The 14,374-nt window shown below is 25.9% G+C and overlaps 1 protein-coding gene across 4 annotated transcripts in view; it reads left to right on the top strand.

Moving 5' to 3' along the window:
• LOC122511063 (single-minded homolog 2) overlaps nucleotides 1-10,835 on the top strand; it is a 65,911-nt gene extending 55,076 nt beyond the window's left edge. For all 4 annotated transcript variants that reach the window (XM_043626102.1, XM_043626101.1, XM_043626099.1 and 1 more), the window contains 4 exons: nucleotides 4,721-4,926; nucleotides 5,785-5,891; nucleotides 7,180-7,644; nucleotides 8,273-10,835. In XM_043626102.1, coding sequence (XP_043482037.1) covers nucleotides 4,721-4,926; nucleotides 5,785-5,891; nucleotides 7,180-7,644; nucleotides 8,273-8,916 — 1,422 coding nt within the window. In that variant the 3' untranslated portion in view covers nucleotides 8,917-10,835. The remainder of the gene's footprint in view (nucleotides 1-4,720; nucleotides 4,927-5,784; nucleotides 5,892-7,179; nucleotides 7,645-8,272) is intronic.
• The last annotated feature ends 3,539 nt before the right edge of the window (nucleotides 10,836-14,374 follow it).

Raw genomic sequence — 14,374 nt, 5'->3', positions numbered from 1 at the left:
TTTTTATTCTCTTCTCTATTTTTATTTTTTTATTACCTTTTATTGTATACACTTTATTTCCATCTACTGTACACATTTTTTTCTTTTCTTCTTCTCTTATTTTTCCTTTCCCCCTTTTTTTTATTATATTTTCTCTTCTTTTGCTGTTATATTTTTTCCATTCTATTTTCTCTCCTTCTGTATTTAGAGATTTTTATTCTCTTTCTGTATTGTATATATCTTTATTATATTTTCTCTCATCTTTTATTGTGTATTTCTTTTCATCTTTTTTTTTCGAGAAACGATTGTCTTTATTGTCCGATAATTAATTGCATCATTGAATTTTATTTATAAAAATACACCGCCGGTGATTAAAAAAGAAATCAAAAGGCGCCGCTCTTAAGAAAATTAATTTTTGTGACAAAAAATAAAAATCGATTATAATAACAAGAATATTGATTATTGCGCTTTTTTTGTAATCATTTTGTCAAAGATGAAATTGGCTGGTTTCATATACAGGAAATCGTAAAAGTGAATAAAAATCTGAATGTTAAGTGAGAGATAAGCGAATGCTAGCTGTTATAAGTAGGGGCTGCATTGTTCTGGTCACGCGCGTAGTCTCAAAAAAAAAAAAAAAAAAAGTGAGAGAAGGAAAAGAAAAACCTACCACACACAGGTACCAGTTCGAAAAGAAAAATTCCCATATTAAATATATATTTGTCTAGGAATTATAACACCTTATTTTCGAAAAATAAACGAATTGACAAAATTCTGCGCGGTAAATATTTTTGTTTTCTTTATTTGTTTTTTCTTTAAATAAAATTGCGAGTTGGGAAAATTTTCAGTTAACTTCTGTTTTTTTTAAAGATTATATTTTGAATTAAAATTATATAAATCGTAAATTACGTCAATTATAGGATAGAAATTATAATTTAGGATTAAAACAATGAAACTTCTTGTTGAAATAATTCATGACAAGTTCAAAATTTTTAAATTTGTGAAAACAGGAAATTCTGAAATAATCTATAATTTCAATTTTCGAGTAAATATATATAAAATTTCATTATATTTCATTATATTACATGCAGAAAAATAGGAGAATACAGTAAATTACGATTTACTTAGATTTATTATACAGGACATGTATAAAATTTCGATATTTCCTCACAATGTTAATCCGAGGCCTCGAAATTGGATTGATTATATGGATGGTCCATATGTTCAAAGAAACAGAAAAAAAAAAATATCCGGAAAAAATCAATTGCAATATGAAACTATGGTGGATTTGAGATTTGACGTATAGTGAAAGTCAGCACCCTCTTAAGAAAATGTTTGGCAAATATAGCATTTAGGCCCCATATTTGAAGCACCGTAATTATCGGAAAGGTCGAGGAAATCGTATAGTCCTGTAGGTGTATAGATAGATAAATAAATAAATAAATGTATATGTTAGAGAGAGAGGACCCCAATTGGTGTTGGGTAAAGTCATGAATTCAACCCCGCATATAAGCTGTTAGCTAAGATGAGGGGTGTATAAGCTAGTTTTTGTATGACACTTATGGTGTACAAAGACGGGAACATATAGTTGGCTTTTCCACCCCATCTTGTTTGATATGATGCTTTACTAAAAACTCACGCGTTCATCCTCAATTTACTCTCTAAAACTCCAATCTGCTTTTTACAAACTTTTCTATACAGCGCATATATTCGTCCCGTAAAGTTATATTTAGAAAAAAATTTTTTTTCTATATAGAAATCACTTTTGGATTTTTATCATAAACATTTGCAGAGCTCGAACCAGTGCAAGTATTTAAAATTAAAAATACGAACTTTTTTCGAAAAAGTTCTTGGACAATTTTCAAATCTATTTGTTTACAATATTCAATTGTATGAAATTTCAATTATTCGTAAATTCTTAAATATTATTAGAAAATAAAAACTTCAAAAAAAAAAAATTCAATTTAACTGTTTCAAAAAAATTAATTTCAAAATTTAATTGCTTCTAAAAATTCAGGATGTGTTGCTTTTAATATTCAATTACTAACTGAAATTTTAACTGAAATTCATTTTTAAATAAATTTTTACTCGAATTTTTAATAGAAAATTCTACTATAGAATTCAATTATTTAAATACAAATAAAATGCAAATAAATAATTTATTGAATAATTGAATGTTTCTTAAAATTCAATTTCCATAAAGAAATTTGCATTTATCAATGCAAATTTTTAAATAATTTATTTTTTCGAGGAATTTCGATAAAATTTCTGAGAATAATTACATTTTTCGAGAAATTCGATTAAAATTGTATTGAAAATAATGGAAATTCTGCGATAAGTTTTATTATTTGTGAAAATAATTAAATCACCGAGAAGAATTTTATTATTTTTGAAGAATAGTTAATTTTTGTGAAGAATATTATTACTCTTGAAAATAATTGAATTTCTGCAATAATTTGTAATTTTTCCAAAATTAAATTTTTTCTTCGTGTTTTTAACTAAAATTCTTCTATAAATGCATTATTTTTTAATAATTTTTGAAAAAGTTCTTTGAGTATTTTCAAATTCATTTGTTTGATGCAATTCAATTTTACGAAAATTTCGATTATTTGGAAATTCTTCAATTAAATATATTTAAAAAATAAAAGCTTGAAATAATTTAAAAAAAAAAACATTCTTCACAGGATTTGAATTATTTAAAAGAAATGTAATAAAATTCGTTGCAAGAATTCAATTATTTTCATAATAATAATATTCTACATAGGATTTAAATTATTAAAAAAAAAATTAATAAAAATTCTCTGCAAGAATTTAATTATTTTCCTAAATAATAAAATTCTTCACGCAGGATTTCAATTATATTTTTAGTAAATTCTTCGAGAAAAGTAATTATTTTTAAAATTTTTATTAAAATTCTTCAATAGAAATCAATTATCAATTATTTTTAATAATTATTGCAAAATTTCCTTGAGAATTTTTATAAATCGATTGGTTTATATAATTAAATTTTACGAAATTTCGATTATTTGTAAATCCTTCTATTAAAACTTTTAAAAATATTAATTTTTTGAAAATAATAAAATTGAAATTTTGTCAAGAATTTTATTAAAACTTTTAAAAATAATTGAATTCTACATAATTGTTAGTTAAAAGTATGAAAAATTCAAATTTTCAAAAATTTTAATTTTAAACCTTTTTAAAATTCAATTATTTAAATACAGAAAAAAATAATTTATTGAATAATTGAATTCTTTTGACAAATTTTAATAATTACATTTTTCGAGGAATTCGATTAAAATTATATTAAAAATAATTGAATTCCTAAAAAGAATTTTATTATTTACGAAAATAATTGAATTCCTGTAAAAATTTTACTATTTATGAAAATAATTTAATGTTTGAGAAGAATTTTATAAAAAATTTGTAAATAATAATTGAATTCCTATGCAATTTTTATTATTTTATAAAAATAATTAAAGGTTAGAGTATAGAATTTTATAACCTTTTGTTGAAATAATTGAATTCATTTGGAAAATTTTATTAAAATAGTAGATATATTGAAAATCATTGATTTGAGTAAAATTTTGCCAAGAATTTTATTAAAATTTTTGCAAATAATTGAATTTCGGAGAAGAATTTAATGATTTCTATAAAAATAATTGAAATTTTGACTAGAATTTAAAAAAATTTTTGAATATAATTGAATTTCTGCGAAGAATTTTATTACTTTTGAACATAATTGAATTTCTGCAATCATTGGTAATTTCTCTAGAATTCTCCAAATTATATAGTATACAATTTCACTCTAGAAAAAAATAAAAAGGAAAAAATTTTCTATTTTAAAAAAAAACATAATTTTCCACCTTTTAAAATTTATTGATGAAAGAAGAGGAATTTTTTTTTAGAGAAATTCGAAAAAGAATTTCAAATATAAGTTATCTTTAACTGTAAAAGAGTTAATTAACTTTCAAAATAGACACACATGTACACGAGGTGTGTTTATATGCATATTGTTTGAAGTTTGAAAATTAGTTCGCAACGGAAGGGTTTCCGAACGAAGGATGCGGCATATATACATATTTATATGTGGATATATGCATCATCGCAATTTCAAAACGAAGATAAGAGGCCTATTTGATTTCTTTCGATTGCACCCTCATATGTATATATATGAGCTTTTGAAAGTGCAGCTTTTTTCGCGTTTTCTTCATTGAATTGTTAATTTGCCGTCAAAACTTTTTTCGCCAAGTATCGCACTTAGAAGCTGCATTCAACTCGCACCTGAATTATTCAATTATTCGCATTCAATTATTTTCTCCCCGAAAAAAAGTCTTTCACACTTTTATATTTTTTCCCCCAAACTTTTCAAGGGTAAATTTATAAGTTTTTAAATTAGTTTTAAATTTTCAATTCGTGCGTCAAAAAGAGTATTCTTCTTTTTCAATATAGAGAAATTTTTGATAATATTTTCAATTAAATTCTCCATATTTTTACTAATTAAAATTATTGAAAATAGTATATTAGCAAAAGATTTTTATTGTTATTTTTTATTTGGTTGAGATAAATTAAAGGGCTAATTTTAAAAGGACTTAAGTTCCGAAAATTCGTGGAGAAATTGAAGAGGGTCTTTTTAGTGCTTCTTTTTTTTAACAAAACTTATTTCTTCTTCTTTTCTTTTTTTCGCTTTCATTTATTGTGTATAGTGTGAACGTATAAAACATTTCCGGTGTGTTTTGTGTTACAGGTCATTCACTGTTCGGGTTACCTCAAAGTAAAGCAATGCACAGTCCCCGTAACAGACTACGAAGACAAATACGAATACCCCACTTTTGGTTTAGTAGCCGTCGGTCATTCACTGCCGCCTAGTGCAATTACGGAAATCAAACTCCACAATAACATGTTTATGTTCCGGGCATCTCTCGATATGAAACTCATATTCCTCGATTCCAGGTATGTTCATATTTTTTTCCTTATTTTCATATCAAAATTAAATCAGAACCAAAAATAGGAAAAGGAAATTATTGCTTTTCCGATTTTTGGTTCTGGTCTTGAAGAAAATATAACAATTTTTTAAGGATTTGTTTACTGTATAATAGCATTTTTAAAATCGAGTTGCATTCCGACAAATTTTATTATTGTATTTTGATTTAAATTTGTCAGAAGGATGTAAATATTTTGTTGAAGCAAACACAATTTTTTTGTCGAGCAATTAAATGCTGAATCGTACGGTTTATAATTATTGAAGTATTTCGAGGGAGTGACTAAAAAAGGGTTTGTGCCCCTACCATTAAAATCAGTTTCGTATTACCAGAAAACTTTTTTTTTTTTACTGCTGTAGGCAGATAAATGCTCAACCACTGAACACGTGTGCAGGATATTGAACGTCAGGTGCTTTGACAATTTTTAGAATCAAAATTTTTAACTACCTTCTTTAATGTCATTCCGTCTTTTTATTTTGTACCGTTTTTAATTTAATACCAATAATAAAAATTATCAGAATTTAAATCATTAGATTTGTCCGATGATAATTAAAATTACCAGAATTCAAATCACTCGGTTGATTAATGAAAATTAAAAATTAAGAAATGTAGAAAATTTGTAGTATTATTATTGTTGTAATTTAAATTATTTGCATTTTTTTATTAGTACTCAATAGTAATAGTTTTGTACTCAATGGTACTAAATTTAAGTATACACAATTGGTTCAACAATGCTTGTAGTTATATAGTAAAGAGAAAATCTGAAAATTAATCGATATTAATAGCCTGTAGTAAAACTAAAGTGGAACATTACTTGAATTGGTTGCAGTGTACCAAAATTAACCGGATATGAACCAGCGGACCTTATTGACAAAACGTTGTACAATTATATCCACGCGAGCGATATTCACGATCTGGCCAATGCTCACATTCTCCGTAAGTACAAATACAATTACAAAATTTTTCCACTAAAATTGCGACGAGGAGTAAAAATAAAATTAAAAGTTCCAGTAATTTTTTTTGGATTATTAATACAATTGCGAGAAACAATATAATTTATTCCCAAGATGGCTAAGGATTTTCAAATTGAGACAAAAATCGAATCAAAATTTTGACAAAGCAACATTTTGATTCGTTTGTCTCAATTTGATAGTAAAAAAAGAAAATCTAAAGAAAGTAAAGAAAATGTTCAAAGAAACTTAGATAAAAGTGATAACCGCGAGAGTCAAAAAAAAAGTCTACGATGGTCCTTATTAAGGCGAGTCAATAAGATAGCAAGCACATACTAAAAGTGCTTAAATCTTCAAAACCAGCTGACACTGACAAGCAGCCTCTCATTTGGGGAAAAAAAGTCCCTTTGAACTTTTCTTTGCATCATCGCGCGCAGCACATCACTTTGATGCTTACAAAAAAAAAACGAGAGGAAGAAAAATGAAAAGAAGTAGTTTTTTTTCTCGCACCTTTTTACATGAAAACGTGTGCAAGCACCTGTAAACATGTGCATATTGTACATTATATTTCAGCAGGGTGTGTATATTATTGATTGAAACAATGCTGCTACGTCGCGATGCGAAAATGGGGGTGTTAAAGGAGAAAGAGAGGGAGAGTGGAGGCTGATATCGGAGTATATGTGTGGGAGACTGAGAGAGAGAGAGAGAGAGAAAGAGAGAATGAGAAAGCATAGACTGTTACTGCTATCATTGTTTGAACAGACTTGCAGTTTCACGGGCGTAACTCTCGAAGAGGGAGCCTGACATAATACCACTAATGCTATGCCCGATGAAATTTTACGTTCTTTTTAAATATTAAGCTTTTCCGCAAAAATAATCGTCTTGATAGTTTATTAAATCACTTTCTTCAATGTGCATCACGCCTTTTTTAAGACTATTATACTTCAAATTACCCCTTCATAATGGGTTATTCTATTGTTTTCCCCTCTAAGAGCCTCGCTTTTGTTTCTCACTTTTGGAGTGTGCCTTTAAATATATACTTCTCCTCGTCGACGATTACGACCTAAACCCTCTAAATATTTTCTATTCTATTAAATAAACGGAATCAATATTCCTTACAATATTTGTTATTCTAGGGAATAGAGTCAAAAAGATTGTTTCCTCCATTAGAAAGCAAAAACTGGTTTTTGCAAAACAAATAGTTTTTTGCTTCCTAATGAAGGAATGCTTCAACTTTGAACAAATTGAATTAATTTGAAATAATTTGATTTCAGTTTTGAAGAAAAGTCAGGTGACGACGAGGTACTACAGGTTCTTAACGAGACAGGGCGGCTGGGTCTGGATGCAATCGTACATAACGATTGTGAATAATCAAAGGAGTTCACGACCACAGTGCATTGTTTCGGTGAATTACGTTCTCTCTGGACCGGAGAAGCAGGAAGTGATATTAAATACAGATCAGAATAATACTTCCGTTCATGGTAATCCACCGAGTGCACCACTCACTGTATCGACACCTGGCACTGCCAGCATCAATGGCCACGACGATCACAGTTTGAGTCCATCCTATCGCAGTAGAACAGATTCAGAATATCCGGACTCTGGTTACGCCAGTTTGGAGTACATTGGAAGTACTCCGAATCCTGGATCCTATCTCTCCAGTCCATATTCCACTCAAGCTAATACGCCACACGAGGATGGGACTTATTATGCGTCCGAGATGTACGGCTACGACTATGGTAATTGAATTTTGTTTATATTGTTGTCATTGATGTTGTTTAATCATAATGGCAGTATTTACTACTGTTGGTATTTGATACTAATTGTGTTTGGCATTAATGGTATTTGCTACTAATGGTATTTGCCATTAATGCTGTTTACCACTTATGATGTTTGACACAAATGGTAGACTAATGATGTTTGCCAGTTTTGGTATTTGCCTCTAATAGTACTTGCCACTAATGATGTTTATACCACTGATGGTATTTACCGCTAATGATTACTACCAAGGATGATGTTCTGGCTACTAGTATACTAATGCTACTAGTATTATTATTATTAAGCATTAGTTATTTCCGTTTGCAAAAATTAGTGCACTACTTGTTTCGAATTTTTTTGGACCCATTTTTGAAGGAATTTTGAACCTAACAGATTTTGGGTGACTCCATTGGATGTTTTAGGTCCAATTTACATGGAGACTTTGATTTTTATACTGAACTTTGATTTTCATGACCGGATTCCGAACATATTCCAAATCCCGATTTTTGATTATCCGAAATTTTGATTTAACAACCCGAACGATTTAAATACATTTTACTTTTATTTTAAAGATGTACCGAAAATGACTAACCTTGACAACATTTCCAGGTATCCAGCCAATTTCGTCAGTACCACAACCACAGCAGCATCATCAGCCAGTAATTCATCAGACCTCAACGTCAATCATGAATGCCCATCAGCACAGTCCGCAGAATCCACGAAAAAGGCCATACTCGGCGTGCTCGAGTTCCTGTGAAAGTTCCGACGCCTCTGACACTCATCAATCAAGTCCATTGGGTGTCAATTTAATGGTAGACGGCCTCCGTGGTGTTCAATCATTCTCCAACTATCATCATCCCCCACCACATCATCATCATCACCATCTACTTGAATCATCATCATCTTCATCAACAGTAACAAATCTCGAAACAAATGCCGTAATGTTCCAAAATTGTGGCATAAGTAACAATAATTCAAATTACAACAACACAAATGCAAATCTTCCACATTACGAAAATTATCCACATCATCATTCGGGTCCACAAAGTAAAAGAAGAGCAGTTCAAATCGATCATATCGACACTGGTCCTGGTTATACAAGTGTCATTGTCGATTCACATCAGTACAGTCCAAATTCAATACAAATGAATGTACAAACACCGGTTGTGTCCACAAATACAACGGCTCTTCATTCACATCATCATCATCATCACCATCATCATCACGAGGCACATCGGCAATTTGTACACTGACAATCGGTGCAAGTGCCCATTTAGCACTCGCCAGCTGAAATAATGCTCGATGAGCAGAAAGACTTATTGCCGGATGTGACAATTCGACTCGTAAGTTGGAGGGCCAAGAGTTCGGAATGCTTTGAAAATGGATCCGAATAGAAAGCAAAGAGGTCTTGGGAAAAAACAATTTTCTTTTTAGAACAATTTTTTTTCTGAGAAGAATTCTCTTTCTCGATGAGAAATGAGAACAATTTTCGATTATATAGAACAAGGTCGATAGGATCAGTTCAAAATTGAATCCAATTGACATTTGAGAAATGGAATTTTCAGCACACAAGTATGTAATATTTGTATAAAAAATTTTTTCTTCTTTTATGCAGAATGTAAATTGAAAATTATTCTGTAAACTTTTTTGCACTTGCGTCTTTTTTTTCACTGATTTAATGTTAATTTTAACTACATTTTTTTTATTATCAAACTATAAAAAATTCTCTCTTAGTTTAATTTTGTTAATATATTCTTTTTGTCTCTAAACAATTTAGTTATCTACTTGATTCGTTTAGTCAATAAAATTGATTCGTTTTATTTAATAACATTAATTCGTTTATTTAATAACATTTAATTGTTTAAATAAAATTTAATTGTTTAATTCTTTTATTTAAGTAATCAATTTATTAAAATTTTATTCTATTTATAGAAAAATTTGCTTTACGTTTTCTCTTTTTGGAAAATATTTCCTTTATTTTCAAAGATTTCGGAAAAATTAGCGGTCAGTTGATGTCAAAAGTATATTCTTAAGTTTTGGAAAAACCCAAGGGTTTCTATTTTCTATTAAGAGGGCTAAACACTTTGAAATTTAAAAGCCGTTTATTGCCTCTCCCTTTAGTTTATTGTTGTGCTATTCCGTTACACAAAAGAGACAAAGACGGTGGAACAAAAGCAGAATATAGAAAACTTTTTTTTTACACAGAAAATTTTTTTATTTTCCAAAATATCAAATATACTGTAAAAAAAAATATTTCTTCTAATTAATTTTCATTAGAGGAATTTTTCTTCAAATTGAAAATAATTATCATTCTCTCATCAAAGAAAAAAAGAAAAACTCGCGCTGGACGTGAGAGTGATAAATTTGGAATACTTCGACAAATTTAAAAAAAAAAACAATTTTTGTTATAAACAATCTTATTAGTAATGAATGAAACAAAAAATTGTTTCAACATTGTACATATATTGCGAATGAAAAGTCAAGTAAATTTCTCGATAGTAATTTTTCTATAGTGTTAAATGTAAATAAAAATAAAATCTATCTTGCGAGAGGTGTAAATTGACATACTTTGCTATATAAAATATCAATAGGTGTAAATAAATAATTGATAATATAAAAAAAAAACCCGAAGACTGACCGGTGCTGATATGCCAACCGACCAAAGAATCCGCTATAAATTGTGGAAAAAAAATTGTATATTTTAATCCCGTTTTTTAAAAAAAATTTAAATTACCGTATACCTATTGCGTGTAAAAAAAACAAGTCTTAATTTAAATATCCAAGCACTGTAAACAATAGTCGTGAGTTTTTATGTGATTTCCAAATGAAAAAAAAATAATAATAAACAGTTTTTCTTCCATTATAATCTTAGATCTTATTATTTATTTATTGTATAATAAGATCCCACACAAACACAAACAAACAAAAATACAACAATTTATTCATAATGTACCTAGAATTCATTATAGGTAATAAACATACTCGATTAACTATTTATATTTAATGTAACATCGCGAGTGTGCCGTTCATAGTGAAGTTCGAATATTATTTTACGCCATCGCAATAATAATTTGTGATATTGTAAATATTGTATAACTAAAAAAAAATGAAGAAAAAAAAAACTGAACAGAACGGTGCCTATAAGCCGAAAATATATCATATTTTCCTCTGAAAAAAAATTATTTGTCGTTTTTATTTCACCTTGGTTCTGTTTATTCGAAATTTTTTTCTTAATAATAATAATTTATTCATAATAATTTATTACAATTATTATAATAACTATAGTTATAATAAATAATAAAATTAATTTTTTTGGCTATAGTAAAAAAAAAGTTGTTTCTTCTTTCTTGACAATATTGTCAATTTTCGTTTAATATTATTTAAATCATACTAATGAATTATATTAATTAATCATATTAAGGAAGATCGTTTGCAAGTAAGAGTTAAAAATAAAAAAATTATTAATAAAAAAAAATTGAATTTTAAAAAATGCCACATTTTTCGTCAGATTTGCAACAAAAATTTATTTTTGCTTTTTTTCTGACTTTTTCTTGATATTCAGACAGAATTTTGACTTATAATACTGAAATCTATTTGTTTACAAATTTATTTTACGAAATTTCGAACAATTTCACAAAAAAAATATGAATAAAAATTTTTCAAAAAATTAACTTCTTCAGACTTTTTGGTTAAATTATTTGAAATTTTTATTTTCTAAAATTTGAAATAGCAAACTTTTGTAATTCAATTATTCATAAAAGTTGTAAACGCATCTCTCGTAAATTTCAATTATTTTAAAAATATTTAACTAAAAGTTTTCTCTAAATCAATTATTTTTAATAATTTTTGAGAAAGTACTTTGAGAATTCAATTACTTAAACAAAAAAAAAACATGTAAATTCATTTGAAAATAATTCTAAAATCCCTTTATATACAATTTATTTTTACTAAATTTCAATTTTATTCGAAAATTTTACAAATAAATATACATTCAAAAATTTCAAACAATTTCAAAAGAATAATATGAAAAAAAATATTCAAAAATTTAGCTTCTTTAGAATTTTTAATTAAAATTATTATAAATTTAAATTTCTAACATTTCTTATTTAAATTATTTGAAATTAAATCAATTTCATATTCTGTAAATTTAAATTATTAGTGTCAGAAATAGAATAAGATTAAATTGTTGGTTATTTCGAAAAAATAATAATTTTCTTATATTCTACAAACTTATTGTTTTCCCAGTGCTTTTGATATATTTCTGTGATTTTTCCTCGATTTTTGAATAAATTAAATTCAAAATTATGAAAATAGTTTTTGAAAAATTGTTGAATCACATTTTTCATAGAAATTAATTCAATTTTCAATTGAAAAATTTTCCATAATTATTTCAAATATTAGAAAATTTAATTGAAAACAATTTAAGTTTCGACTTTTTTTTAAAAAGAAATTTTCATTTTCTTAATAATCGAAATCTGAAAAAACTTCCTTAAAATAACTAAAAAGTAATTACTTTTGAAAATTTAGAGGAAGTTAATAATTTCATTCTAGAATTAAATTCAAACAATTTCAAAAGAATTTGAATAAATATTTTTCAAAAAATTAACTTTTTTAGAATTTTTATAATTAAAATTATTTAAAAGTAAAATTTTCTGAATTTTTAAATTGAATTAAAATTATTTAAAACTAAATCAATTATTTTTAATAATTATTTTTGAGAAAGTACTTTTAGAATTCAATTATTTAATAAAAAAAAAAAAAATGTAAATTTATCTGAATATAATTCTGAAAATTCCTTTATTTATAATTCAATTTTACTAAATATCAATTTTATTCGAAAATTGTATAATTAAATATAAACACATTCAAAAATTTAAAGAATTTAAAAATAATTTGAATAAAAATTAACTTCTTTAGAATTTTTAATAAAATTATTTAAAATTTAAATTTTCTGAAATTTTAAATTGAATTACATTATTTAAAACTAAATGAATGTAATGTTCTATACAGTTAAAAAGTTAAATGTAATTATTAATAATAATTGAATTTTGGAAAAATTACTGTTGTAATTTTCAGAAATAATTCAAATTCAAATGATTTGAAATTGTAATTTTTTTAAAATTTGTCTTCTACTATGAAACGATATAAAATAACGATAAGTATTTAAAATAATTAAGCAAAATTTCCAAAAGTATTGAATAATTTAATTTAGAAATTTTTGAGAAAATTAGGTTTCTAAAAAATTTTGATTTAAAATCTAAACATAATTTCTTTAAAATAATTGAATTCCCGAACACAATTAATTGAAAATTTTTCAAATAATTTAAAAAACCAAACAAAAATTTGGTTTCTAAAAATTGTAATTACAATTTCTTCAAAATAATTGAATTCCCAAGAATAATTAATTGCAAATTTTTAAACGAATATTTCTTTAAATATTAAATTATTGTTATTTGTTATAATATAAAAAATATTTTTTCCTTTTAAATATTTTTTTTTTTATTTTTTATTATTTCTTTCAATTGTTGATCAGAATTTTGCTGGCGTGTTTAATCAATAAATATTAGCAGATGTTATATTTTGGAATTTTTCAAAATTATATCTATAAATATATAAAAAATTAATAAAATAAAGAAAGGTGAAAATAGCTAAAATAAAAAATAGTTGCAAATAGATAAAATTAAAGAATAGATGAAAATAGCCAAAATAAAAAATAGTTGAAAATAGGTGAAAATAGCAAAAATAAAAAATAGGCGAAAATTGATAAAATAAAAATAGGTGAAAATAGGAAAAATAATAAATAGGCGATAATGGATAAAATAAAAAATAGATAAAGAGGAAAAAAATTCCAATTTTATTTCATTACTAGAAAACATAGAGAAAGAGAAAAAGAGTTATAATATATAAATTTTTGTAAGTGGATATTGTTTTCAGTGATATTGAGAATAATATTGTAAATATACAATATATACATTATATAGAGGAAAAGTCAGAACCAAGGATTAACCATTTATATATATTATAGTCAATGGGCTTGGAGGATGAAATTTATGTATAGCAGGTACTTTGTGTGTTTGCAGTTGCAATTCTCGGCATCGAGACAAATTATTGCTAGTCCCCTTATAATATACAGAGAGTGAGAGAGAAAAAGAGAGAAAGCCCTAACTTTATGGGGGGTTTTGTGGAATTTTACTCTTTAACCATTGGGGATTCCCCAGAAATTTTGGTGAGCGCAGGTGATTTGCCAAATACAACTATGAAAGCCGATTGCTTTTATACCATAAATTTGACCTGCGATTCTTGTGTTTATTTAGCCATCTTAACAACGCGATATTTTTTTCCCCACTATTTCATCTATATTATTATAAATATGCGCATTTATACACATTTTCTTTATTCTCAAACTATAATCATTATCCTGCTAAACAAAAAATAGATATACTTTTTAATTCGATAAATAATAATAATAATAATAATAATAATAATAATAATAATAATAATAATAATAATAATAATAATAATAATAATTAATATTGTCGATAATTTTACATTCGGATTTATTATTTGATGATATAATTTTACTAGAATTAGTATTAATAAAATAAAAGTCGAATAAATTTACTTCTTTTGTACCTATATAATATTTATAATTTTTTTTTCTTTTTTTATTTTATTTTATTTAGAAAAAAAATGAAAATTGAAATAAAAATG

This window comes from Leptopilina heterotoma, unplaced genomic scaffold (genome assembly GCF_015476425.1).
Source record: "Leptopilina heterotoma isolate Lh14 unplaced genomic scaffold, ASM1547642v1 Lhet_80, whole genome shotgun sequence".
Classification (NCBI taxonomy): Eukaryota; Metazoa; Arthropoda; class Insecta; order Hymenoptera; family Figitidae; genus Leptopilina; species Leptopilina heterotoma.
This window is presented reverse-complemented; position numbering and strand designations above follow the sequence as displayed.